The 26375-nt window shown below is 42.2% G+C and overlaps 1 protein-coding gene across 1 annotated transcript in view; it reads left to right on the top strand.

Moving 5' to 3' along the window:
* The window catches only part of POLR3GL (RNA polymerase III subunit GL), a 164572-nt gene extending 138402 nt beyond the window's left edge, over positions 1-26170 (top strand). The window contains exon 8 of the mRNA XM_053705434.1: positions 25352-26170. Coding sequence (XP_053561409.1) covers positions 25352-25438 — 87 coding nt within the window. The 3' untranslated portion in view covers positions 25439-26170. The remainder of the gene's footprint in view (positions 1-25351) is intronic.
* The last annotated feature ends 205 nt before the right edge of the window (positions 26171-26375 follow it).

Genomic DNA, 26375 nt, shown 5'->3' with positions numbered 1-26375 from the left:
AAAGTTTTTATTTGGTCCAGGCCTGGACTCTCTTATTTCTACAGTTACCGGAGGCAAGGGTGCCTTCCTTCCGCAAGATAAGAAGAACAAGTCTAAGGGAAGACAATATTCTAATTTTCATTCCTTTTGTTCTGACAAACCCCAACAACAACAATCCTCCTTCAAGCCCGAGCAACCCAAGAGTACTTGGAAGCCGGCTCAGTCCTGGAATAAGTCTAAGCAGAATAAGAAGCCCACCGAAAACAAATCAGCATGAAGGGGAGGCCCCCGATCCGGGATCAGATCATGTAGGGGGCAGACTGTCTCTTTTTTCTTTCATGTAATTAACAAGAGTCCATGAGCTAGTGACGTATGGGATATACATTCCTACCAGGAGGGGCAAAGTTTCCCAAACCTCAAAATGCCTATAAATACACCCCTCACCACACCCACAAATCAGTTTTTACAAACTTTGCCTCCAAGGGAGGTGGTGAAGTAAGTTTGTGCTAGATTCTACGTTGATATGCGCTCCGCAGCAAGTTGGAGCCCGGTTTTCCTCTCAGCGTGCAGTGAATGTCAGAGGGATGTGAGGAGAGTATTGCCTATTGAATGCAGTGATCTCCTTCTACGGGGTCTATTTCATAAGGTTCTCTGTTATCGGTCGTAGAGATTCATCTCTTACCTCCCTTTTCAGATCGACGATATACTCTTATATTTACCATTTCCTCTACTGATTCTCGTTTCAGTACTGGTTTGGCTTTCTACAAACATGTAGATGAGTGTCCTGGGGTAAGTAAGTCTTATTTTCTGTGACACTCTAAGCTATGGTTGGGCACTTTATTTATAAAGTTCTAAATATATGTATTCAAACATTTATTTGCCTTGACTCAGAATGTTCAACTTTCCTTATTTCCAGACAGTCAGTTTCATATTTGGGATTATGCTTTAAATTATCATATTTTGTCTTACCTCAAAAATTTGACTTTTTTCCCTGTGGGCTGTTAGGCTCGCGGGGGCTGAAAATGCTTCATTTTATTGCGTCATTTTTGGCGCGGATTTTTTTGGCGCAAAAATTCATTTCCGTTTCCGGCGTCATACGTGTCGCCGGAAGTTGCGTCATTTTTTGACGTTATTTTGCGCCAAAAATGTCGGCGTTCCGGATGTGGCGTCATTTTTGGCGCCAAAAGCATTTAGGCGCCAAATAATGTGGGCGTCTTATTTGGCGCCAAAAAATATGGGCGTCGCTTTTGTCTCCACATTATTTCAGTCTCATTTTCATTTGCTTCTGGTTGCTAGAAGCTTGATGTTTGGCATTTTTTTCCCATTCCTGAAACTGTCTTATAAGGAATTTGATTTATTTTGCTTTATATGTTGTTTTTTCTCTTACATATTGCAAGATGTCTCACGTTGCATCTGAGCCAGAAGATACTACAGGAAAACCACTGCCTGCTGGATCTACCAAAGCTAAGTGTATCTGCTGTAAACTTTTGGTAGCTATTTCTCCAGCTGTTGTTTGTATTAATTGTCATGACAAACTTGTTAAAGCAGATAATATTTCCTTTAGTGATGTACCATTGCCTGTTGCAGTTCCCTCAACATCTAAGGTGCAGAATGTTCCTGATAACATAAGAGATTTTGTTTCTGAATCCATAAAGAAGGCTTTGTCTGTTATTTCTCCTTCTAGTAAACGTAAAAAGTCTTTTAAATCTTCTCTCTCTACAGATGAATTTTTAAATGAACACCATCATTCTGATTCTTTGGACTCTTCTAGTTCAGAGGATTCTGTCTCAGAGATTGATGCTGATAAATCTTCATATTTATTTAAGATGGAATTTATTCGCTCTTTACTTAAAGAAGTACTAATTGCTTTAGAAATAGAGGATTCTAGTCCTCTTGATACTAATTCTATACGTTTGGATAAGGTTTTTAAAGCTCCTGCGGTTATTCCAGAAGTCTTTCCTGTTCCTAATGCTATTTCTGCAGTAATTGCTAAGGAATGGGATAAATTGGGTAATTCATTTACTCCTTCTAAACGTTTTAAGCAATTATATCCTGTTCCGCCTGACAGGTTAGAATTTTGGGACAAAATCCCTAAAGTTGATGGGGCTATTTCTACCCTTGCTAAACGTACTACCATTCCTACGTCAGATGGTACCTCGTTTAAGGATCCTTTAGATAGAAAAATTGAATCTTTTCTAAGAAAAGCTTATCTATGTTCAGGTAATCTTCTTAGACCTGCTATATCATTGGCTGATGTTGCTGCAGCTTCAACTTTTTGGTTGGAAACTCTAGCGCAACAAGTAACAAATCGTGATTCTCATGATATTATTATTCTTCTCCAGCATGCTAATAATTTCATCTGTGATGCCATTTTTGATATTATTAGAGTTGATGTTAGATTTATGTCTCTGGCTATCTTAGCCAGAAGAGCTTTATGGCTTAAGACTTGGAATGCTGATATGGCTTCTAAATCAACTCTACTTTCCATTTCTTTCCAGGGAAACAAATTATTTGGTTCTCAGTTGGATTCTATTATTTCAACTGTTACTGGTGGGAAAGGAACTTTTTTACCACAGGATAAAAAATCTAAAGGTAAAAACAGGGCTAACAATCGTTTTCGTTCCTTTCGTTTCAACAAAGAACAAAAGCCTGATCCTTCGTCCTCAGGAGCAGTTTCAGTTTGGAAACCATCTCCAGTCTGGAATAAATCCAAGCCTGCTAGAAAGGCAAAGCCTGCTTCTAAGTTCACATGAAGGTACGGCCCTCATTCCAGTTCAGCTGGTAGGGGGCAGGTTACGTTTTTTCAAAGAAATTTGGATCAAATCTGTTCACAATCTTTGGATTCAGAACATTGTTTCAGAAGGGTACAGAATTGGTTTCAAGATGAGACCTCCTGCAAAGAGATTTTTTCTTTCCCATGTCCCAGTAAATCCAGTGAAAGCTCAAGCATTTCTGAATTGTGTTTCAGATCTAGAGTTGGCTGGAGTAATTATGCCAGTTCCAGTTCCGGAACAGGGGATGGGGTTTTATTCAAATCTCTTCATTGTACCAAAGAAGGAGAATTCCTTCAGACCAGTTCTGGATCTAAAATTATTGAATCGTTATGTAAGGATACCAACGTTCAAGATGGTAACTGTAAGGACTATATTGCCTTTTGTTCAGCAAGGGAATTATATGTCCACAATAGATTTACAGGATGCATATCTGCATATTCCGATTCATCCAGATCATTATCAGTTCCTGAGATTCTCTTTTCTAGACAAGCATTACCAATTTGTGGCTCTACCGTTTGGCCTTGCTACAGCTCCAAGAATTTTCACAAAGATTCTCGGTGCCCTTCTGTCTGTAATCAGAGAACAGGGTATTGTGGTATTTCCTTATTTGGACGATATCTTGGTACTTGCTCCGTCTTTACATTTAGCAGAGTCTCATACGAATCGACTTGTGTTGTTTCTTCAAGATCATGGTTGGAGGATCAATTTACCAAAAAGTTCTTTGATTCCTCAAACAAGGGTAACCTTTCTGGGTTTCCAGATAGATTCAGTGTCCATGACTCTGTCTTTAACAGACAAGAGACGTCTAAAATTGATTACAGCTTGTCGAAACCTTCAGTCACAATCATTCCCTTCGGTAGCCTTATGCATGGAAATTCTAGGTCTTATGACTGCTGCATCGGACGCGATCCCCTTTGCTCGTTTTCACATGCGACCTCTTCAGCTCTGTATGCTGAACCAATGGTGCAGGGATTACACGAAGATATCTCAATTAATATCTTTAAAACCGATTGTTCGACACTCTCTAACGTGGTGGACAAATCACCATCGTTTAATTCAGGGGGCTTCTTTTGTTCTTCCGACCTGGACTGTAATTTCAACAGATGCAAGTCTCACAGGTTGGGGAGCTGTGTGGGGATCTCTGACGGCACAAGGAGTTTGGGAATCTCAGGAGGTGAGATTACCGATCAATATTTTGGAACTCCGTGCAATTTTCAGAGCTCTTCAGTTTTGGCCTCTTCTGAAGAGAGAATCGTTCATTTGTTTTCAGACAGACAATGTCACAACTGTGGCATACATCAATCATCAAGGAGGGACTCACAGTCCTCTGGCTATGAAAGAAGTATCTCGAATTTTGGTTTGGGCGGAATCCAGCTCCTGTCTAATCTCTGCGGTTCATATCCCAGGTGTAGACAATTGGGAAGCGGATTATCTCAGTCGCCAAACGTTGCATCCGGGCGAATGGTCTCTTCACCCAGAGGTATTTCTTCAGATTGTTCAATTGTGGGGGCTCCCAGAGATAGATCTGATGGCCTCTCATCTAAACAAGAAACTTCCCAGGTATCTGTCCAGATCCCGGGATCCTCAGGCGGAGGCAGTGGATGCATTATCACTTCCTTGGAAGTATCATCCTGCCTATATCTTTCCGCCTCTAGTTCTTCTTCCAAGAGTAATCTCCAAGATTCTGAGGGAATGCTCGTTTGTTCTGCTAATAGCTCCGGCATGGCCTCACAGGTTTTGGTATGCGGATCTTGTCCGGATGGCATCTTGCCAGCCATGGACTCTTCCGTTAAGACCAGACCTTCTGTCACAAGGTCCTTTTTTCCATCCGGATCTGAAATCCTTAAATTTAAAGGTATGGAGATTGAACGCTTGATTCTTGGTCATAGAGGTTTCTCTGACTCCGTGATTAATACTATGTTACAGGCTCGTAAATCTGTATCTCGAGAGATATATTATAGAGTCTGGAAGACTTATATTTCATGGTGTCTTTCTCATCATTTTTCTTGGCATTCTTTTAGAATACCGAGAATTTTACAATTTCTTCAGGATGGTTTGGATAAGGGTTTGTCCGCAAGTTCTTTGAAAGGACAAATCTCTGCTCTTTCTGTTCTTTTTCACAGAAAGATTGCTATTCTTCCTGATATTCATTGTTTTGTACAAGCTTTGGTTCGTATAAAACCTGTCATTAAGTCAATTTCTCCTCCTTGGAGTTTGAATTTGGTTCTGGGAGCTCTTCAAGCTCCTCCGTTTGAACCTCTGCATTCATTGGACATTAAATTACTTTCTTGGAAAGTTTTGTTCCTTTTGGCCATCTCTTCTGCTAGAAGAGTTTCTGAATTATCTGCTCTTTCGTGTGAGTCTCCTTTTCTGATTTTTCATCAGGATAAGGCGGTGTTGCGAACTTCTTTTGAATTTTTACCTAAAGTTGTGAACTCCAACAACATTAGTAGAGAAATTGTGGTTCCTTCATTATGTCCTAATCCTAAGAATTCTAAGGAGAAATCATTGCATTCTTTGGATGTTGTTAGAGCTTTGAAATATTATGTTGAAGCTACGAAATCTTTCCGTAAGACTTCTAGTCTATTTGTTATCTTTTCCGGTTCTAGGAAAGGCCAGAAAGCTTCTGCCATTTCTTTGGCATCTTGGTTGAAATCTTTAATTCATCTTGCCTATGTTGAGTCGGGTAAAACTCCGCCTCAAAGAATTACAGCTCATTCTACTAGGTCAGTATCTACTTCCTGGGCGTTTAGGAATGAAGCTTCGGTTGACCAGATCTGCAAAGCAGCAACTTGGTCTTCTTTGCATACTTTTACTAAATTCTACCATTTTGATGTATTTTCTTCTTCTGAAGCAGTTTTTGGTAGAAAAGTTCTTCAGGCAGCGGTTTCAGTTTGAATCTTCTGCTTATGTTTTTTGTTAAACTTTATTTTGGGTGTGGATTATTTTCAGCAGGAATTGGCTGTCTTTATTTTATCCCTCCCTCTCTAGTGACTCTTGTGTGGAAAGATCCACATCTTGGGTAGTCATTATCCCATACGTCACTAGCTCATGGACTCTTGTTAATTACATGAAAGAAAACATAATTTATGTAAGAACTTACCTGATAAATTCATTTCTTTCATATTAACAAGAGTCCATGAGGCCCACCCTTTTTTGTGGTGGTTATGATTTTTTTGTATAAAGCACAATTATTCCAATTCCTTATTTTATATGCTTCGCACTTTTTCTTATCACCCCACTTCTTGGCTATTCGTTAAACTGATTTGTGGGTGTGGTGAGGGGTGTATTTATAGGCATTTTGAGGTTTGGGAAACTTTGCCCCTCCTGGTAGGAATGTATATCCCATACGTCACTAGCTCATGGACTCTTGTTAATATGAAAGAAATGAATTTATCAGGTAAGTTCTTACATAAATTATGTTTTTCAGACGCCTGGTTCAAGGACGTACAAGATTCTTGGGTCCTGGAGGTGGTATCTCATCCGCCAAGGGGCAGATTCCTTCTCTCTTAGGAGTTGTCCCAGTGCCCATCGAAGAAAGAGGTTTGGAGTTTTATTCAAACCTTTTCGTGGTCCCAAAGAAGTGGGGAACTTTCTGCCCAATTCTGAACCTAAAGTGCCTAAACAAATTTCTCAGTGTTCCTTCAAGTTGGAGACGATAAGGTCCATACTTCCTTTAATTCAGGAAGGCCAGTTTATGACCACTATAGATATGAAGGACGCTTACCTTCATGTTCCAATCCACAGGGAACACTTTCAGTTCCTGAGGTTTGCATTCCTGGACCAGCACTTCCAGTTCATTGCCCTTCCGTTTGGCTTAGCTACTGCTCCAAGAATCTTTACGAAGGTACTGTGGGCTCTTCTAGCAGTTGCCAGAACTCAGGGTATTGCAGTAGCCCCATACTTGGACCATATTCTGGTGCAAGCACCATCCTTTTGTCTTGCGGAAGAATTCTCGGAGTCCCTTCTCGGAGTCTTTTTCGAACACATGAAAGGAAGATAAACTTGGAAAAGAGTTCTCTTATCCCAAGTACCAGGGTGGAATTCCTGGGTACTATAATAGACTCCATATCTATGAGGATATTTGTAACAGAACAGAGACATTACAAGATACCTTCGGCATGTCTTGCCCTCCGGACCTCCTTGAGTCCCTCTGTGGCTCAGTGTATGGAGGTGATTAGTCTCATGGTGTCCTGCATGGACATCATTCCTTTTGCCAGGTTCTGTCTCAGACCTTTACAACTGTGCATGCTGAGGCAGTGGAACAGCGATCATTCAGATCTGTCTCAACAGATTGTATTGGACAGCCGGTCAAGAGAATAGCTCTCTTGGTGGCTCTGTCCAGATCATCTGTCCCGAGGGACATGCTTCTTAAGACCATCCTGGGAGATTGTGACTACAGACGCAAGCCTATCCGGATGAAGTGCTGTTTGGGGTGCCAGATAGACACAGGGGTTGTGGACTCAGGAGGAGTCCTCCCTCCCAATCAATATTTTGGAACTACGGGCAATTTTCAAGGCTTTGAAGGCTTGGCCACTTCTGGGTTCGTCCCAGTTTATCAGATTCCATTCAGACAATATAACCTCGGTGGCTTACATCAACCATCAAGGGGGAACGAGAAGTTCTTTGGGATGAAGGAAGTATCTCAGATTCTGGAGTGGGCGGAGGCCCACAGCTGTTCACTGTCAGCGATCCACATTCCGGGTGTGGACAACTGGGAGGTGGATTTTCTCAGCAGGCAATCCTTCCATCCAGGGGAATGGCCTCTCCATCCCGATGTGTTTGCAGAGATATGCAGAAAGTGGGGGACGCCGGAGATAGATCTCATGGCGTCCCATTGTTTATCAAAAAAGTGAGCCAATATGTAGACTATCGACTTCGGGAATATGTCCAGGATTTACCTTCCTATACATACACGATACCATGCAAGTGTTACAGAAATTGGAAAATGTCAATTTGAATGAAACCACTTTGTTAGTCACTACAGACATGGAATCTCTATATACGTCAATCGACTATATTAAGGGCGTTAAGGCTGTGCAATACTTTCTAGAACTCAGATCAGAAGAAGATGCGGAGTTAGCGTTGGGTTTGGAGTATAGGGTGAATACCATCTTTAAAAATGTATCTCCAAATCCCATTTTCTTTATGTTTTTTTTTAAAGAAAAAGCTAGTTAACGCTATCAAACGCTTTTTCAGCGTCTGTAGAAAGAAGAGTCAAGGGGATAGAGTTTAATTTAGAGAAGTCTATAAGGTAAAGTACTTTACCTCTCTTGCCTCTCTCCCTAGGATGAAACCCACTTGGTCAGTTGAAATAATAGAAGGAAGGTATTTGTTGACCTTATTGGCTGGTGCTTTTGCTAATATTTTTACATCAGTGTTAACCAGAGAAATTGGTCTGTAGTACTCCGGGTTTGTCTGCTGGCTTACCAGGTTTGGGAAGGACTGTGACGAGCTGTTAGCATAGATGAAAGTAATGTACCTGAGGTATGTAGGTCATTAAATACTGTTTGGAGGTGTGGCAAGAGGATGGGGAGGAATGTCTTATAATATTTTTAGCCCAGGCCGTCCGGTCCTGGACTCTTCCCGTTGGGAAGATCTTTGATCAGATCTGATATTTCGTTGAGGGTCAATGGGGAGTCTAAAAATGCGGTGTCCTCTTTTTGCAGGGTTGGTAATTATGTATTAGAGAGGTATTCAGATATTTTTCTGTCTATTGGAGGTGTTTCGGTCATTGGGGATTCCCCTGTGTCATTTTGGATGTTATACAGTTTGTTATAAAATGTGTGGAATACTTTTGCTATATTAATGCTATCATTGAATCCTTTGTTACTTTTTATTGTGTGGATGTGTGTTTTGAGTTGCCTACATTTAATGACTCGGGCTAGCAATTTCTCTGCTTTGTCCCCCTCTTCAAAGTACAATCGTTTTAGGTGCAGGACTTTTATTTTTTGGTCCTCTCGAAGGAGTTGTTTAAAATCTAGTCTGGCTTGAGTAAGTCTGGATTCTAAATTTGTGTCTGTGGTGTTTGTTTTGTGTTGAGCTTCTAGAGATTATATCAATTTAAGTATATTGTCATATTTTTCTTTTTGTTGCTTTATAAGTTTGCTTTTGTGTTTGATCTGATCTCCGCAGATAACACATTTGTGTGCTTCCCATACCGTTGATGACGGTAATTGGTCAGTGGTATTGAGAGAGAAGTATTCAAATAATGAAGAGACTAGCTCTGCCTTAATCAGTGGGTTGTCTAGCATGGTGTCCTCTAGTCTCCAGATAAAAGGTGTACCGGTAATGTTAGGCCAGTTAATGTCACAAGTGACTGGGGAGTGGTCTGACCAAGTGATCTTACTCCTTGTAACGTAGGAGATACCCATGGAATCTGTAAATAGGTAGTCAATACGGGAGTATTTTTTGTGTGGATTGGAATAGAATGTATAATCTTTATCAGTAGAATGATGTGTACGCCAGATATCATGCAAGAGGAGTGTTTGTAGGGTGTTGTTACAGTTTTTTTTTTCCATGTGGAAGGGTACGCTGGATATGCCATTAGAGGTGTCTAAGCGGGGGTTGAGTGGGATGTTGAAGTCTCCTCAAAGAAAGACCACCCCTCTTGACACCTCTAGAAGTTTGTTTGAAAATGTTTTGAGGAAGGTATGTTGCGATGTGTTAAGAGCATAGATGTTGGCTAGAGTGACGTGGGGTACTTAAAGCAGGCCCGTAACAATCAGGAACCTGCCCTATCTGTCTTTTTCCATGTGTGTAATTTGGAACGGAACTTTATGGTGTATCGGTATTCCCACGCCATTTTGTTTCTGGGGCCCCCGATGAAAAGTAAGCTTTAGGGAATCTATGGTTATGCCATTTGGGTTCTTTGTTTTTGAGGAAATGTGATTCTTGTAGGAATATGATATCTCCTTTAAGTTTATGTAGCTCCCTTGAGACTATTGAACGTTTGCCAGGGCTATTAAAGGTATAGTATAGTCAAAATTGAACATTCATGTTTCAGATAGAGCATGCAATTGAAAGCAACTTTCAAATTTACTCCTATTATCGGTTTTTTTTTTTTCTGATTAAAAATCATTAACATTTATTTTTAACTGGACAATCCCTTTAAGGCATTTGACATTTATTGTAATGAGTTTTAGGTGTGCGGTCTGTGATGCCAACGCTTGTGGTCTCATGTTATAGTCTTTATCTAAACTCCCGGGATGTATATTTCAGGTATAGCTCAGTAGAAGCAGAAAAAGGAGGGTAGGGTTCATTAGTGGTCCCGTCTGGCTCTAACAGCGGTATGGTGGCAGTCTGAGTGTTTTTTTATATTTTAGCAAAAATTGCTACTGGGGTTGTGATTGATCTGAGGGAGGGTTGTGGATTAGCGGTACACTGCTCCAGTTTCGTGGATGTTAATAACAGGTCAAGTGGGGGGAAGTAAGAATGAAGAGGATTGTTGGTGAGGGAGAGTACTACTAGAGTAAGGGAAAGCCTTTGTGGGCAGTTTAGAGGGTGTGTGCCTTGTTAGGACCCTGTTCTTATCTGTGGTTCTGTTGAAGTGATGTAGAGATAGCAAGCTTTAGTGAGGTCCTTACTGTGTAATAACATTGCATGTTATATTGAACAAAAGCAACACATTATATACCCAAGCTGTTATGCAAACCTGCCCATGGTCCATGGTGTGAGCCTGTCATTTCCGCTCAGTGGCGGATTTTCGCAAGTTTGTGTAGAAGCGACATAATCCAGTTCTTAAAGATGGGTGTTTAGCATCTGTTTTAACTCAGAATAAGAAGGTGTTGTGGTATTAATGTTTCAGTAGGCTATTTGGATTAGCATCTCTGTCGGGCATCAGGGAGGGAATATGTGGAATTGTAATGTCCAATGTGGAGCAAAAAGTCTCTAGATCCTCCATGTTCCTGAAGGTTGCGACCTTATCTCCTTTGTTTGCTGTAATGCTTGTTGGGAAACCCCAAAGATAAGGATTTTTTTTATCCTTTAGGGATGTTGTGAGAAACCTTAGTTCTCTTCTTTTATGTAGCGGGGTGGGGCTCAGGTCTGAGAACACTTGCAGTGAAATTCCTGCATGGGAGAAAGGATTAGAACCCAGAAAGTAAGAGGTATAGCCTCCCACAAAAATAATACACATATAGCACTTGAAAGTAAAAAGTAATGTAATGTGATACCAGCTAGAATAGCTGATTTATGGTAAACAACTCTTGCACATTGGTTTCCCAACTACTTAGTTAATAGGAGAGAGGATGTTTGTTCCTGCAGTGACGTAAAATTTCCTCTTTTTCTTTAAAGTTTAGTAGTTTGAGAATAACATCTCTTTGGGGTGCCTTTTGAGAGGGTTTTGGCCTGAGTGCCCTATGTGCTCTTTCAATTGTGACTTCAGGCGAGGTTGGCGTTCCTTTTATTGTTCGGAAAAGGTCTTGTAAATATCCATGTAGTGCAGGTGGATAGACAGACTCGGGGATTCCCCTGATGCAGAAGTTATTTTGCCTGCTTCGGTTGCCCAGATCCTCTTCCTGGTCGAGTAAGTTTTGCACCTTTGCCGCAGTGTACTGCACTTGAGCGGATGAGTCTTTTACTTCTTTCTGCAAAGTGTCGTGTCTTTGTTCCACTTTGTCGACTCTTTGGTTGAGATCACTTACTTCTTTACGCAATTCACCAAATAGATTTTTAATCTCTGTCATGACTTTATTGATATCTTCCTTTGAAGAGAGGGTTTTGAGGTCGTCTTTAGTAACATACTGTGGGGGTGGTACAAGCTGGTGTTCTGCCATGGATTCTATTGATAAGGGTGATTTGTCAGTTGGGGACCCTTCTACCGGCTTAAGATAGTGGTTCATGTTCTTAGCTTTGTCCCCTCTTTCTGTCATAGTTGGTTTCTTTTGGGGCATCACTAGTGGGGATATTACTGACATATGGGTAGAATATGTGCATTTATTTCTCCCAGTAAATATTTGTGCTTCAGGGAGTACAGCATGTGATAGGGTGGTTGGTATGGTGCTTGGATCTTAATGTATTGCCTTTTTTTTTTCTCTCTGCCCAGCTAAAGGTGTTTAAAGCTGTTGGGTCTTAGGATGTAGTTTGGGGCGATTAGAGGCCTCTTATAGGTTCAGTCCATATAGGAGTCTGGTGCTCTGTAAATTTATAATAAAAGATGACTTACTGTGTACTGCAGTGTCAGCACGTGTGGCCTTGGTGAGGATGTTTTGCGGCGGTATGCTTTTCTCCTTTTGTTTTAGCTGCTATTGCTTCCACACAGTAGCGGTTTGTGCAGGGCCGTGTCTGCTCTGTCAGTTATTGCCTCTCGTCTGTGGGTATGATAGCTCCGTTGTGGGTAGATGGGAGCGGGAATTCAGTGTTGCGTACTGTGCTCTTTTCAGGGCCTCAGCCTTTTTTAATGCCGCAGTTGAGTTCTGGGTCGTCTAGTCTGGCCGGATCGCAGGCAGGGTGGTTGGGTAAGGTTTCCCCCTCGATGTAAGGGTGTTTTTGGGGATTTTTGTTGGCCCTCACTTGCTGCTGTTCATTATAGGGCACTAATGGGCTCGGGAGCACTAGGCAGTTGCGGCCATCTTCCTGCATGGCCAAGCTCCGCCCCATATTTATATACTTTTTACCTCTGATTACCTTGTATCTAAGCATCTTCTGACAGCCCCTTGATCACATGACTTTTTATTTATTATCTTTTGACTTGCATTTAGTACTGTGTTGTGCTAACTCGTAAATAACTCCTCGACGTGAACACAATGTTATCTATATGGCCCACATGAACAAGCAGTCTTCTGTTGTGAAAAGCAAATACAAAAGCATGTGATAAGAGGCTGTCTATAGTGGCTTAGAAACAGTCAGAAATTTAGAGGTTTAAATGTTATTAAGTATATATAACAATGTTGGTTGTGCAAAGCTGGGGAATGGGTAGTAAAGGCATTATCTATCTTTTTAAACAATGACAATTTCTCCAACATTGGTGTGTCCGGTCCACGGCGTCATCCTTACTTGTGGGATATTCTCTTCCCCAACAGGAAATGGCAAAGAGTCCCAGCAAAGCTGGTCACATGATCCCTCCTAGGCTCCGCCCACCCCAGTCATTCTCTTTGCCGTTGCACAGGCAACATCTCCACGGAGATGGTTAAGAGTTTTTTGGTGTTTAAATGTAGTTTTATTCTTCTATCAAGTGTTTGTTATTTTAAAATAGTGCTGGTATGTACTATTTACTCTGAAACAGAAAAGGATGAAGATTTCTGTTTGTAAGAGGAAGATGATTTTAGCAGACAGTAACTGAAATCAATTGCTGTTTCCACACAGGACTGTTGAGATGAAGTAACTTCAGTTGGGGGAAACAGTTAGCAGTCTTTTCTGCTTAAGGTATGACTAGCCATATTTCTAACAAGACCATGTAATGCTGGAAGGCTGTCATTTCCCCTCATGGGGACCAGTAAGCCATTTTCTTAGTTAAACATAAAAGAATAAAGGGCTTCAAAAAGGGCTTAAAAACTGGTAGACATTTTTCTGGGCTAAAACAGTTGCTTTACTAGGCATATTATGCAGATTCTAACTAATTATTGGTATTATAATCTTGGGGAACGTTTAGAAAAACGGCAGGCACTGTGTTGGACACCTTTTTCAGATGGGGGCCTTTCTAGTTATAGACAGAGCCTCATTCTGGGACTGTATAGGGGTTAAATGTAAAAACGGCTCCGGTTCCGTTAATTTAATGGTTAAAGCTCTGAAATTTGGTGTGCAATACTTTTAGTGCTTTAAGACACTGTGGTGAAATTTTGGTGAATTTTGAACAATTCCTTCATACTTTTTCACATATTCAGTAATAAAGTGTTTTCAGTTTGAAATTTAAAGTGACAGTAACGGTTTTATTTTAAAACGTTTTTTTTTGTGCTTTGTTGACAAGTTTAAGCCTGTTTAACATGTCTGTACCATCAGATAAGCTATGTTCTATATGTATGAAAGCCAATGTGTCTCCCCATTTAAATTTATGTGATAATTGTGCCATAGTGTCCAAACAAAGTAAGGACAGTATTGCAACAGATAATGATATTGCCCAAGATGATTCCTCAAATGAGGGGAGTAAACATGATACTACATCATCCCCTACTGTGTCTACACCAGTTATGCCCACACAGGAGGCCCCTAGTACATCTAGTGCGCCAATACTTATTACCATGCAACAATTAACGGCTGTAATGGATAACTCCATAGCAAATCTTTTATCCAAAATGCCTACTTATCAGAGAAAGCGCGATTGCTCTGTTTTAAACACTGAAGAGCAAGAGGACGCTGATGATAACTGTTCTGACATACCCTCACACCAATCTCAAGGGGCCATGAGGGAGGTTTTGTCTGATGGAGAAATTTCAGATTCAGGAAAAAATTCTCATCAAGCTGAACCTGATGTTGTGACATTTAAATTTAAATGCGAACATCTCCGCGCACTGCTTAAGGAGGTGTTATCTACTCTGGATGATTGGGACAATTTGGTCATTCCAGAGAAATTATGTAAAATGGACAAGTTCCTAGAGGTTCCGGTGCCCCCCGACGCTTTTCCTATACCCAAGCGGGTGGCGGACATAGTAAATAAAGAGTGGGAAAGGCCCGGCATACCTTTTGTCCCCCCCCCCCTATATTTAAGAAATTATTTCCTATAGTCAACCCCAGAAAGGACTTATGGCAGACAGTCCCCAAGGTCGAGGGGGCGGTTTCTACTCTAAACAAACGCACTACTATTCCTATCGAAGATAGTTGTGCTTTCAAAGATCCTATGGATAAGAAATTAGAGGGTTTGCTTAAAAAGATTTTTGTACAGCAAGGTTACCTTCTACAACCAATTTCATGCATTGTTCCTGTCACTACGGCAGCGTGTTTCTGGTTCGAGGAACTAGAAAAATCGCTCAGTAAAGAATCTTCGTATGAGGAGGTTATGGACAGAGTTCAAGCACTTAAATTGGCTAACTCTTTTGTTTTAGATGCCGCTTTGCAATTAGCTATATTAGCGGCGAAAAATTCAGGGTTTGCTGTCGTGGCGCGCAGAGTGCTTTGGCTAAAGTCTTGGTCAGCGGATGTTTCTTCCAAGACAAAATTGCTTAACATTCCTTTCAAAGGTAAAACATTATTTGGACCTGATTTGAAAGAGATTATTTCAGACATCACTGGGGGAAAGGGCCACGCCCTCCCACAGGATAGGTCTTTTAAGGCTAATAATAAGCCTAATTTTCGTCCCTTTCGCAGAAACGGACCAGTCTCTAATTCTGTATCCTCTAAGCAAGAGGGTAATACTTCACAACCCAAACCAGCCTGGAAACCAATGCAAGGCTGGAACAAGGGTAAGCAGGCCAAGAAGCCTACCACTGCTACCAAAACAGCATGAAGGGATAGCCCCCGATCCGGGACCGGATCTAGTGGGGGGCAGACTTTCTCTCTTTGCTCAGGCTTGGGCAAGAGATGTTCAGGATCCTTGGGCGCTAGAAATAGTTTCTCAAGGTTATCTCCTGGAATTCAAGGAACTACCCCCAAGGGGAAGGTTCCACAGGTCTCAATTATCTTCAAACCAAATAAAGAGACAGGCATTCTTACATTGTGTAGAAGACCTGTTAAAGATGGGAGTGATACATCCAGTTCCAATAAGAGAACAAGGAATGGGATTTTATTCCAATCTGTTCATAGTTCCCAAAAAAGAGGGAACATTCGGACCAATTTTGGATCTAAAGATCCTAAACAAATTTCTCAGGGTACCATCGTTCAAAATGGAAACTATTCGAACGATCCTACCTACTATCCAGGAAAATCAATTTATGACTACCGTGGATTTAAAGGATGCGTACCTACATATTCCTATCCACAAGGAACATCATCAGTTCCTAAGGTTCGCTTTTCTGGACAAGCATTACCAGTTTGTGGCACTTCCATTTGGATTAGCCACTGCTCCAAGGATTTTCACAAAGGTACTAGGGTCCCTTCTAGCGGTTCTAAGACCAAGGGGCATTGCAGTAGTACCTTACTTGGACGACATCCTGATTCAAGCGTCGTCCCTGTCAAAAGCAAAGGCTCATACGGACATCGTCCTAGCCTTTCTCAGATCTCACGGATGGAAGGTGAACAAAGAAAAAAGTTCTCTGTCCCCGTCAACAAGAGTTCCCTTCTTGGGAACAATAATAGATTCCTTAGAAATGAGGATTTTTCTGACAGAGGTCAGAAAATCAAAACTTCTAAGCTCTTGTCAAGTACTTCATTCTGTTCCTCGTCCTTCCATAGCGCAGTGCATGGAAGTAATAGGATTGATGGTTGCAACAATGGACATAGTTCCTTTTGCACGAATTCATCTAAGACCATTACAACTGTGCATGCTCAGACAGTGGAATGGGGATTATACAGACTTGTCTCCGACGATTCAAGTAGATCAAAAGACCAGAGATTCACTCCGTTGGTGGCTGACCCTGGACAATCTGTCACAGGGAATGAGCTTCCGCAGACCAGAGTGGGTCATTGTCACGACCGACGCCAGCCTAGTGGGCTGGGGCGCGGTCTGGGAATCCCTGAAAGCTCAGGGTCTATGGTCTTGGGAAGAGTCTCTTCTCCCGATAAACATTCTGAAACTGAGAGCGATATTCAATGCTCTCAGAGCTTGGCCTCAACTAGCAAAGGCCAAATTCATAAGGTTTCAGTCAGACAACATGACGACCGTTGCATATATCAATCATCAGGGGGGAACAAGGACTTCCCTGGCGATGAAAGAAGTGACCAAGATAATTCAATGGGTGGTGGATCACTCCTGCCACTTGTCTGCGATCCACATCCCAGGAGTGGAAAATTGGGAAGCGGATTTTCTGAGTCGTCAGACATTCCATCCGGGGGAGTGGGAACTCCATCCGGAAATCTTTGCCCAAATAACTCAATTATGGGGCATTCCAGACATGGATCTGATGGCGTCTCGTCAGAACTTCAAGGTTCCTTGCTACGGGTCCAGATCCAGGGATCCCAAGGCGACCCTAGTAGATGCACTAGTAGCACCTTGGACCTTCAACCTAGCTTATGTATTCCCACCGTTTCCTCTCATCCCCAGGCTGGTAGCCAGGATCAATCAGGAGAGGGCCTCGGTGATCTTGATAGCTCCTGCGTGGCCACGCAGGACTTGGTATGCAGACCTGGTCAATATGTCATCGGCTCCACCATGGAAGCTACCTTTGAGACAGGACCTTCTTGTTCAGGGTCCATTCGAACATCCGAATCTGGTTTCCCTCCAACTGACGGCTTGGAGATTGAACGCTTGATTTTATCAAAGCGTGGGTTTTCAGATTCTGTAATAGATACTCTGATTCAGGCTAGAAAGCCTGTAACTAGAAAAATTTACCATAAAATATGGAAAAAATATATCTGTTGGTGTGAATCTAAAGGATTCCCATGGAACAAGATAAAAATTCCTAAGATTCTATCCTTTCTACAAGAAGGTTTGGAGAAAGGATTATCTGCAAGTTCTCTGAAGGGACAGATCTCTGCTTTATCTGTTTTACTTCACAAAAGACTGGCAGCTGTGCCAGATGTTCAAGCATTTGTTCAGGCTCTGGTTAGGATCAAGCCTGTTTACAGACCTTTGACTCCTCCCTGGAGTCTAAATCTAGTTCTTTCAGTTCTTCAAGGGGTTCCGTTTGAACCCTTACATTCCGTAGATATTAAGTTATTATCTTGGAAAGTTTTGTTTTTGGTTGCAATTTCTTCTGCTAGAAGAGTTTCAGAGTTATCTGCTCTGCAGTGTTCTCCTCCTTATCTGGTGTTCCATGCAGATAAGGTGGTTTTGCGTACTAAGCCTGGTTTTCTTCCAAAGGTTGTTTCTAACAAAAATATTAACCAGGAGATAGTTGTACCTTCTTTGTGTCCGAATCCAGTTTCAAAGAAGGAACGTTTGTTACACAATTTGGACGTAGTCCGTGCTCTAAAATTCTATTTAGAGGCTACTAAAGATTTCAGACAAACATCTTCCTTGTTTGTTGTTTATTCTGGTAAAAGGAGAGGTCAAAAAGCGACTTCTACCTCTCTTTCCTTTTGGCTTAAAAGCATTATCCGATTGGCTTATGAGACTGCCGGACGGCAGCCTCCTGAAAGAATCACAGCTCACTCCACTAGGGCTGTGGCTTCCACATGGGCCTTCAAGAACGAGGCTTCTGTTGACCAGATATGTAAGGCAGCGACTTGGTCTTCACTGCACACTTTTGCCAAATTTTACAAATTTGATACTTTTGCTTCTTCGGAGGCTATTTTTGGGAGAAAGGTTTTGCAAGCCGTGGTGCCTTCCATTTAGGTGACCTGATTTGCTCCCTCCCTTCATCCGTGTCCTAAAGCTTTGGTATTGGTTCCCACAAGTAAGGATGACGCCGTGGACCGGACACACCAATGTTGGAGAAAACAGAATTTATGCTTACCTGATAAATTACTTTCTCCAACGGTGTGTCCGGTCCACGGCCCGCCCTGGTTTTTTAATCAGGTCTGATGAATTATTTTCTCTAACTACAGTCACCACGGTATCATATGGTTTCTCCTATATATATTTCCTCCTGTCCGTCGGTCGAATGACTGGGGTGGGCGGAGCCTAGGAGGGATCATGTGACCAGCTTTGCTGGGACTCTTTGCCATTTCCTGTTGGGGAAGAGAATATCCCACAAATAAGGATGACGCCGTGGACCGGACACACCGTTGGAGAAAGTAATTTATCAGGTAAGCATAAATTCTGTTTTTAGTGTAGACTGTCCCTTTAAGCTAAATTAATCTCTTGCTTTAGTGTTTTTGCTAGATTTATTCAGGGAGTCAGAGCAAACTTACTATGTTGTTATAAAGGTTCAGTAGGGCATCTGTGGCTGTTTTATTCTGGCTCTATTATTGTAGAAATGGCCATGTACGTGTTTATAGGGATAATATCTTTTGGTTTTGGACATGGTATGTGCTTATTTGCATGCCCTGCCCATTTTCTCTGAGGTGCCATAGTAACAAGATTTGTTTTGAGAATTTTAGTTGAAAATGGGTTTTATAACTTGCTTTAGACATACATGTAAGTATTTTATAGTTGCACATTGTAGGGTGCTAACACCCTGACAATAGTAAGTTTAACCCTATGATTGCTTTGGTTATGCACAGCACAGCAGCCATATACTTTTATTGGACAATGTGCACTAATATTTTCTTCCATTTACTATGCTCCCAGTGATTCATTATGTCTGCTGGAGTGTATTAAATTGTTTACAAATAGCTCCTTTATCTTTATTTTAAAATTAGCTGTTTTTGCTTATTGCAACCACCATCTATACTGAAAATGTCAATACTGCAGTATTAGTTCTAGAAATGCTATGCAAACACGAGTCAGAGGCAGGAATAATATGAGCAAGACCAGCCCATTTTAAAGGGTGTTCCTGCAGCAATGAACACCTAGCTACTTTCCTGAATACATTGTCCCTTTAATAGTATGGGAATTGGAGGGAGAGGAATAGAGTGCTAAGTCTAGCTACTGTGTGAAGGCGCATAAGCTGGGTGGACGTGACATGTGCAGCTGGGCCGTGCATTCTGTATCACTCCCTCGGTATCAAGTGCCATAATGATATTTACTTGGCACCAAGGAATATATTTCTTCATAAATGGAAAGAGTCCACAGCTGCATTCATTACTTTTAGGAATTTAGAACCTGGCCACCAGGAGGAGGCAAAGACACCCCAGCCAAAGGCTTAAATACTCCTCCCACTCCCCTCATCCCCCAGTCATTCTTTGCCTTTCGTCCCAGGAGGTTGGCACAGAAGTGTCAGAAGGTTTCGATAGTCTCTTATGGAGGGTAGTACTCTTCGGCATGGGACTGGAGTTTTAAGTAGTCCGGTCAGTTTCTCAGTGAGAGCATGGGTGAAAGTTAGAGTCCGGAGAGGCAGGGAGAGTCTTTCTGCGAAACCATCCCGACTCATATTAACAGCTCCACAAGCAATCAGCGTTGACGAGTTTCGCTGCCTGCTTTTTTCTATCAAATCCATGGCAGAGGCGACGCTACTATCTGTCACACTTGAAGGGCCGTGTTCCTGTTCCACGGCATAGATTCCGGTAAGATCGTTTCATTTTACTTTCATAATGGATGTATGGTAATTTCAACTGTTTATCCAAGAGGGGCTACAACCTTTCGGGGAGAACTTTAAAAATAGGGTCTCAGCGAGGCTCCTTTTTGTATCTAGGAATCAAGGGTTAATATCTCCTGAGGGGGATTATTGAACAGGTGGGTTTATAATCATGTTTGTTATGTAATTCTGTCTGCTACTGTGTAGTGTTGCTTCGGCTCATGGCTATTTTGGAACATAACGGCATATATATATATATATATATATATATATATATATATACCTTTTTGGTTGGGTGCGCTTTTGCATGGACTGCACGGTTTACCTGGTCCGCTGGTGTCTGGGTCTCTGGATGCGGCAGTATCCCAGTTATGGAGATTCTTGGAGACGGATGTCTCTGATTCAGACTCTACTTCTTGCCAAGAATATGAATTGGCCCGGGTGATACATGCCCATCAGTTATGTTCCAAATGCCGTTTTAATGTGCTCTGTTCCTCTGGATCAGGGAGTCGGGTGCCCACTGAGCCATCCGTCTCTGGGGATTCTATTTCTCATGAGACGAGTTTCCTACCATCAACTCTTACTACACATGCAGGTAACCCAAATTCTACTTATCCTTTCTAGTGAGTGTGGCCGACACGGTTCCACATGGTCATATCTTTGGCACTGGCGCAGCTGCACCTCCCGGGAGTGTGCTTACGATATTGTCGGATGTCTCTGATTCAGACTCTACTTCTTGCGAAGAATATCTATTGGCCCGGGTGATACATGCCCATCAGTTATGTTCCAAATGCCGTTTTAGAGTGCTCTGTTCCTCGGGATTGGGGAATCGGGTGCTCACTGAGCCATCCGTCTCTGGAGATTCTATTTCTCACGAGACGAGTTCCCTACCATCAACTCTTACTACGCATGCAGGTAACCCAAACGCTACTTATCCTTTCTAGGGAGTGTGGCCTGTACCCACCTGAGGTTACGACACGGTTCCGCATGGCCATATCTTTGGCGCTGGCGCATCTGCACCTCCTGTGAGTGTGCTTACGATATTTTCCGTGTTTCGTTAACCGGGGTTCATCAGGCGTGGGATCGCCGGGTCCAGTTCAGCCTTACGGGGGAACAACTGCCCCTAATGCCTCAAGGGGTCAACCTTCGGGGCCATTGTTTCCTTTTGTCCCAGCAGAGGTATGTTGCGCCTTTCGTTATAGACTGGCGCGCCTTTGAGTCCTGCTAAGGCACGTTTTTGGCGTTGCTGGAAGATCCCACTCTTAATGGGTCTGGGGATTCTCAGTCTTTCTCTTTGTCTGGCTTGCATACATAGACATAAGAGGATGAAGTAATCTTCTTATAGTCTTTGTTATTTGTGTATCCTTTTCTAGTTCTGAGCTTGGAAGTCTCGGACCCCTGTTGGGCTGGTCCAGCGGATCTGTCCTTTATTCCTGGGCGATAACCTACGGGTTGCCTTATCTTTTATTTTCATCCGGTGAGGATGATTTTTATTTTGTTTAAAAGCTCATGTTGTGGTGTGATGGTTCGTTCGGGAACTTTCCTCTCTCGAATTGATACTCACGATTTTGTGATCGCTCTGTTTACAAAAGTCTGTCTGACTGTTCTTTATCCCTCCATCATCGGGGGAGACTCTATGTGGCCTTGACAGTGCTGGGGCCCTTGGTTTCAGGCTGGTCCTGACTGGGTACAAATCCTTCTGTCTTTGAGACCTAGTTCAGACACGTGGCACCTTTTTATGTCCGGTTAGTCCAGGGAGGGCGCCTAGTGATTACAATATGATTTGTGTGATTGTCTTGTTTTACAATCTTCAACTAGCATCCTGAGAGGACTTGAGGGTCCGTAGTTGCTTAGGGGCATGGGGGATTGGTTCAGTCCTTATTCGCCTTTCAATCTAGTGGGCCGGGACTCCATTGAGATCCACGGCGACATGCTCAGTCGTTTTCAAATTTTTTGGGAACTAGAGTGTTCCTTCCCATTGAGGCTTGGAGGATTTAGGTCCTTCATACCGCCATTCTTACGGTTTTGCCTTTCATGGTCTCTTTGAAAGTGTCCTTTTAGGACTTGTTCCTTTTAGAGGTTCTCTTACTTTGGGTCGATACTTTCTGGACTTCGTCCGGTTTTCTGGCGGCTTTGGACGCTTAATTAGGAAGTAAAGGCCATGAGGCTCTGTCTTCCTTTGGGAGTTGGTCGTCTCCATATCGGGGGCGATAGGAGATGTTGTCTCTTTTTCCAAGCTTTGCTTAGGGGATGTTTTCTGCCTGGGTTCGGGATGCTTTGCATTCTTCTCCTTTGGGTGTGGTCCTCTGGAACGTTAATCTGAAAGGATTATGGAGCCTAGCCTTTCTCTCTACTCTCTTTCGGGTGACTCTGTACTTGTTTTCATTTCCCTTAGTGCTGCCCTTGGGGCCTTTGGGCTCTAGAGAAATTGCGTGACTTTGTCGCGGCCTAGTACCTTGCTGGGGGAGTGTTGACCTCCGGCTAAGGGTGTTCTCTTCCCTTTGGGCTGGGAATTACGAGTGAGTCCTGTACCCGTTCTCTGGGTTTCCCGGTTCTCATCCCCTGTAAAGTCTGATTGCTTCAGACGGGGTATCTTGTGTTCCCTGAGGGTGTCGTTCGTTCTAGGATGATTCTGGGTCCCGGGTCCGGAGTTCTTGTCTTGGATCCTTCTTGTCTGGAGACTTATGATCCGGTGGACTGGTTCGGGATGACCCTGTTTTTTTCAGGGACCCTATGTTGCTATATAGGGGCTAGCTCATTGGGCTTGCAAGCAGGTAGGCCAGAGTTCCCATCCACCTTCGGGTACTGGTTATAAACTTTAAGGCCTGACTTGTCCTTCGGACGGAGTGTGCTCCTCTATGGGGAGTTTTTTTTCTCTGTTGGGTCAACAGTGGTGTCTGGATGAATTTTCATTTGGTCTGTGTTTTGATTATACTATGGCTTCATGTCTTGTTGACATGTACGCTGTTCTTATCTGTACCCTTTCCTTTGGAGGGGATAGTTTATCTTCCTTATGAGTTGAGGTTTCCTCTCTCTGGAGGGTCTTTGTCCTGCCCTGTGTGTAGGAGGTTGGATCAGGTGGCTTATTTCTGTAAGGGGCAGCATCTGCTGCTCTGTGGGCTCTGTTCCACCTGTTGGAAATTGATCTCTCTACGTTGAGACTGTCTAAGAGAGTTGTGACAGGTCTTCCTACGGGTCTATTGCACTTTTCTCTGTTCTAGGTCCTAGGGGGTTCTCCTTGGGAGTGCCTTATTTTGGAGGAGCGGATTGGGTTGGCACCCAAGCTCTATTGGGGTGAGTGAGTCCCCCCTTTTTTCCTTCCATTCCCTGGGGGCTTGTGGTTGGGGTCTTTCTGTCCCCCTGTCTATCAGACATGTCTGTCGCTTGGGCTGGTCTGGTGTTGGAGCAGGATCTAAGATCTGTTGCTCTGCTATTTCTTCCTCGGAGCATTCAAGGTAAGTAAGCCTTTTTGAGGTTTCTCCTTTCTCCACATTCAGTGTTTTTGCCTCAGGTGTTGTTCGTCAGACCTATCTGAGCTTGCTGCACGAGGTTTCGTTCTGAATATTTCGGTATTCTGAGATACCTTTTTGCGACTTGGGGATTTTTAGTCTTCAGTTGCTTTCTAGAGTGCGGTTGCATTGTGTTAGGGAAAGATCCTCTCTCTGTTTCAGACTCCCGGCCTTATCCCGTGGTTTCTGTATTTCTGTAGTCTGGGCGTTGCCTCCCCTTGTTTCTATGAGACTGGTTGGGTCTCTGTTAGGCTGACCCGGTTTCTCTGGTTTTTGCTCTGAGTTTTTATTTAGGACTCGTTGTGCCCTTTTTAGGGTTTTTTTCTGGGGTTCCTTATGCTAGCTGGAAGCTAGCTCAGCATACTAATGCACTGTGGCTACTCTGCACTGTGGGTTGCAAGTTCGATCCCCGGCGAGGTCTTCTCAGCCTTTCCTCCGTCGAGGTTGATAAAATGAGCAGCGCCTTGAGTCCCTTAAGGGGGATTAGCCACGCTTTATCAGTACAGTCATGTTTTCTCTGTGCCTTTTCTTCTTTGTGCAAGAATACGGTAGTTTGTTCCCTTTCTTTAGTAAGGGGTGTGTTGTTTGGAGACCGACTGCTGGGAATGGTGTCTCTTGGAGGCTGTTGACTCAGTCGAGTTTAGTTCCTGTGGTCTCTAGCAAGGCTGTGGACTATCTGCGGGTCAGTGTCCTTGGGCCTTTTCCTGTTTTTTCAAAGTTGTTCTCGGCTTCGGACAAAGTGGGACTTTGTTGGGTAGGGGTTTTCAGGCCTGGTGCCCTCAGAATTGGGCTGCCTCTTGTACCCTCCCGTTTTTGCATTCAGTGTCCTCTATAGCTTGGGTATTGTTTTCCCAAATGTAATGAATGCAGCTGTGGACTCTTTCCATTTATGAAGAAAAACTTAAATTATGCTTACCTGCTAATTTTCTTTTCATCAGATGGAAAGAGTCCACAGCTCCCCGCCCGTATTTTTTTTTTTTTTTTTGTGGGGTGTATGTTATTTTTGTTCTTGCACCTTTTCACCCTGATATTTCTTCTACTGTTCCTTGTTCCTCGGCAGAATGACTGGGGGATGAGGGGAGTGGGAGTATTTAAGCCTTTGGCTGGGGTGTCTTTGCCTCCTCATGGTGGCCAGGTTCTAAATTCCCAAAAGTAATGAATGCAGCTGTGGACTCTTTCCATCTGAAGAAAAGAAAATGATCAGGTAAGCATAAATTAAGTTTTCTAGGTATAATCATGCCCCTGTATTTGTAAATCCCTGCAGTAGATTTATGGTAGATATTAAAGCAGACAGTCATCATAAGAATCCCTATATAGGTTTAGCAGGTTATAACTGATTGCAGCTGGCTCTTATTTTCCCTGTTTTTCAATCTCTGCTCTGTCAAATAATCTGGATGATAAAAATAGTGATTTGCATTTTATAAGGGCTGTTAACAATGGTTTTCCATTAGGAAAAATTAGCAAAAAACTTGCCTATCCTGCTCGCTGTCCCTGATTGACACTGCATATATGTGAGAATGTTTAGATTGAAATGGCTTTTGCTGCAGTTACTGTACATTATTGCAGGCAATTGCTTCTTGTGCCCGGGTGCCAGACAGGTGGCCGTGCCCATTACATATTCATGTGGGATACACTAGCATTTGACATCCTTTGTGAGTTCTTGTGTGACATTTGTTATTGTAAGTCTCATTGGTAAATGTCAGGAAAGACATAAGAAACATGGAAATTACAAACTAATTTTAGCTGGAGTTTGTGTTTCTGTCCATATTCCTTAAAGAGGTAAAGGTCTCATTGGTGAATGCTGCTCTGGGAATAAAACACAACATTAGTTCAGGTAACTTTACATCGTTTTAATTGTTATTAACTACTAGACCAATGCTGGCAAGAGGCCAGACATATTGGTAACCGTACCACACACTACTATAATAAAGGGACCTTCACAAGTGGTAGCTTCTACACCAGTGGCCCATTTAGGTGCTAATTCCTTTTTCTTTTCTTTTAGGAGACTGATTACATCATGTCGTACTTTGATAATGGCGAGGAGTTTGGGGGCGATAGTGATGACAACATGGATGAGGCCACATACTGATTACCTCAGATTTGCTTGTTTTTGACGGTTGGGACACACAACTGGATCCTGTAGTGTAGAATAATATCGTTTATGAATGGGTATAAACATATACCACTTAAAACTGGACATGCATCCAACCCAACTCTGGGTCATTTTAACCATTTTTAAAATGCATTTGACATGTTCCTCACCTGATGCTGGTCAATTTTATCCATTTTTTAAATATTATTTGACATTTTCCTCACCCGCTGCTGGTCCATTTTAGCCATTTTTAAAATGCAATTTGACATTTTCCTCACCAGGTGCTGGTTAGTTTTAGCCATTTTTGAACTGGACTTGTACCCTACCAAGTTTTTGGCCATTTTAAAACTTTAAATAATTATTTTTTTTTAATTCCCTTTTAAACAACTTTTTTAAACAAGTGTTACCAAAGCTTTAAGTGACTCTGTACTTAAAATATATTTCTGGAATCCATAAGAGGAATATCTAAATATGTAGAATTTATTTCTTTTTTGTATTAAAATGTGAAGTAAAAGCTGTTTCAATCTAAAACTAAATTTGAAACTAATACAGTTGTATCATTGTGTATTGCCTAATAATTCTTATTGGTGGTGCGCATTTCATGTATTGGTAGGAATTATCTATACATCAATAAGCATTACTAGCATTGCACAACTGATGCTCATATGTTTTGTTATTTTATTTTTACTTCATATTTATTAAGGAAATAAAAATATCAACATGTTAAAATATCATGTGAATAGTGCTTTATTTGCTACTGCACAATAATTATTGTGGTCTTATAATGTTATGTATATGTTTTTACATTTTTTTATTTTAATAGCTTTTTAGTCATATTGAAATTAACTGTGTTGCTTATTGTTTAGCTTTAAGCAGATCAGTTACTTTATTTTTGCACTAGAAGACATGAAATACTGTATATACACATATAGGA

This window comes from Bombina bombina, chromosome 1 (assembly GCF_027579735.1).
Source record: "Bombina bombina isolate aBomBom1 chromosome 1, aBomBom1.pri, whole genome shotgun sequence".
Classification (NCBI taxonomy): Eukaryota; Metazoa; Chordata; class Amphibia; order Anura; family Bombinatoridae; genus Bombina; species Bombina bombina.
Note: the sequence above shows the minus strand (reverse complement) of the source record. Positions and strands in the feature narration are given on the sequence as shown.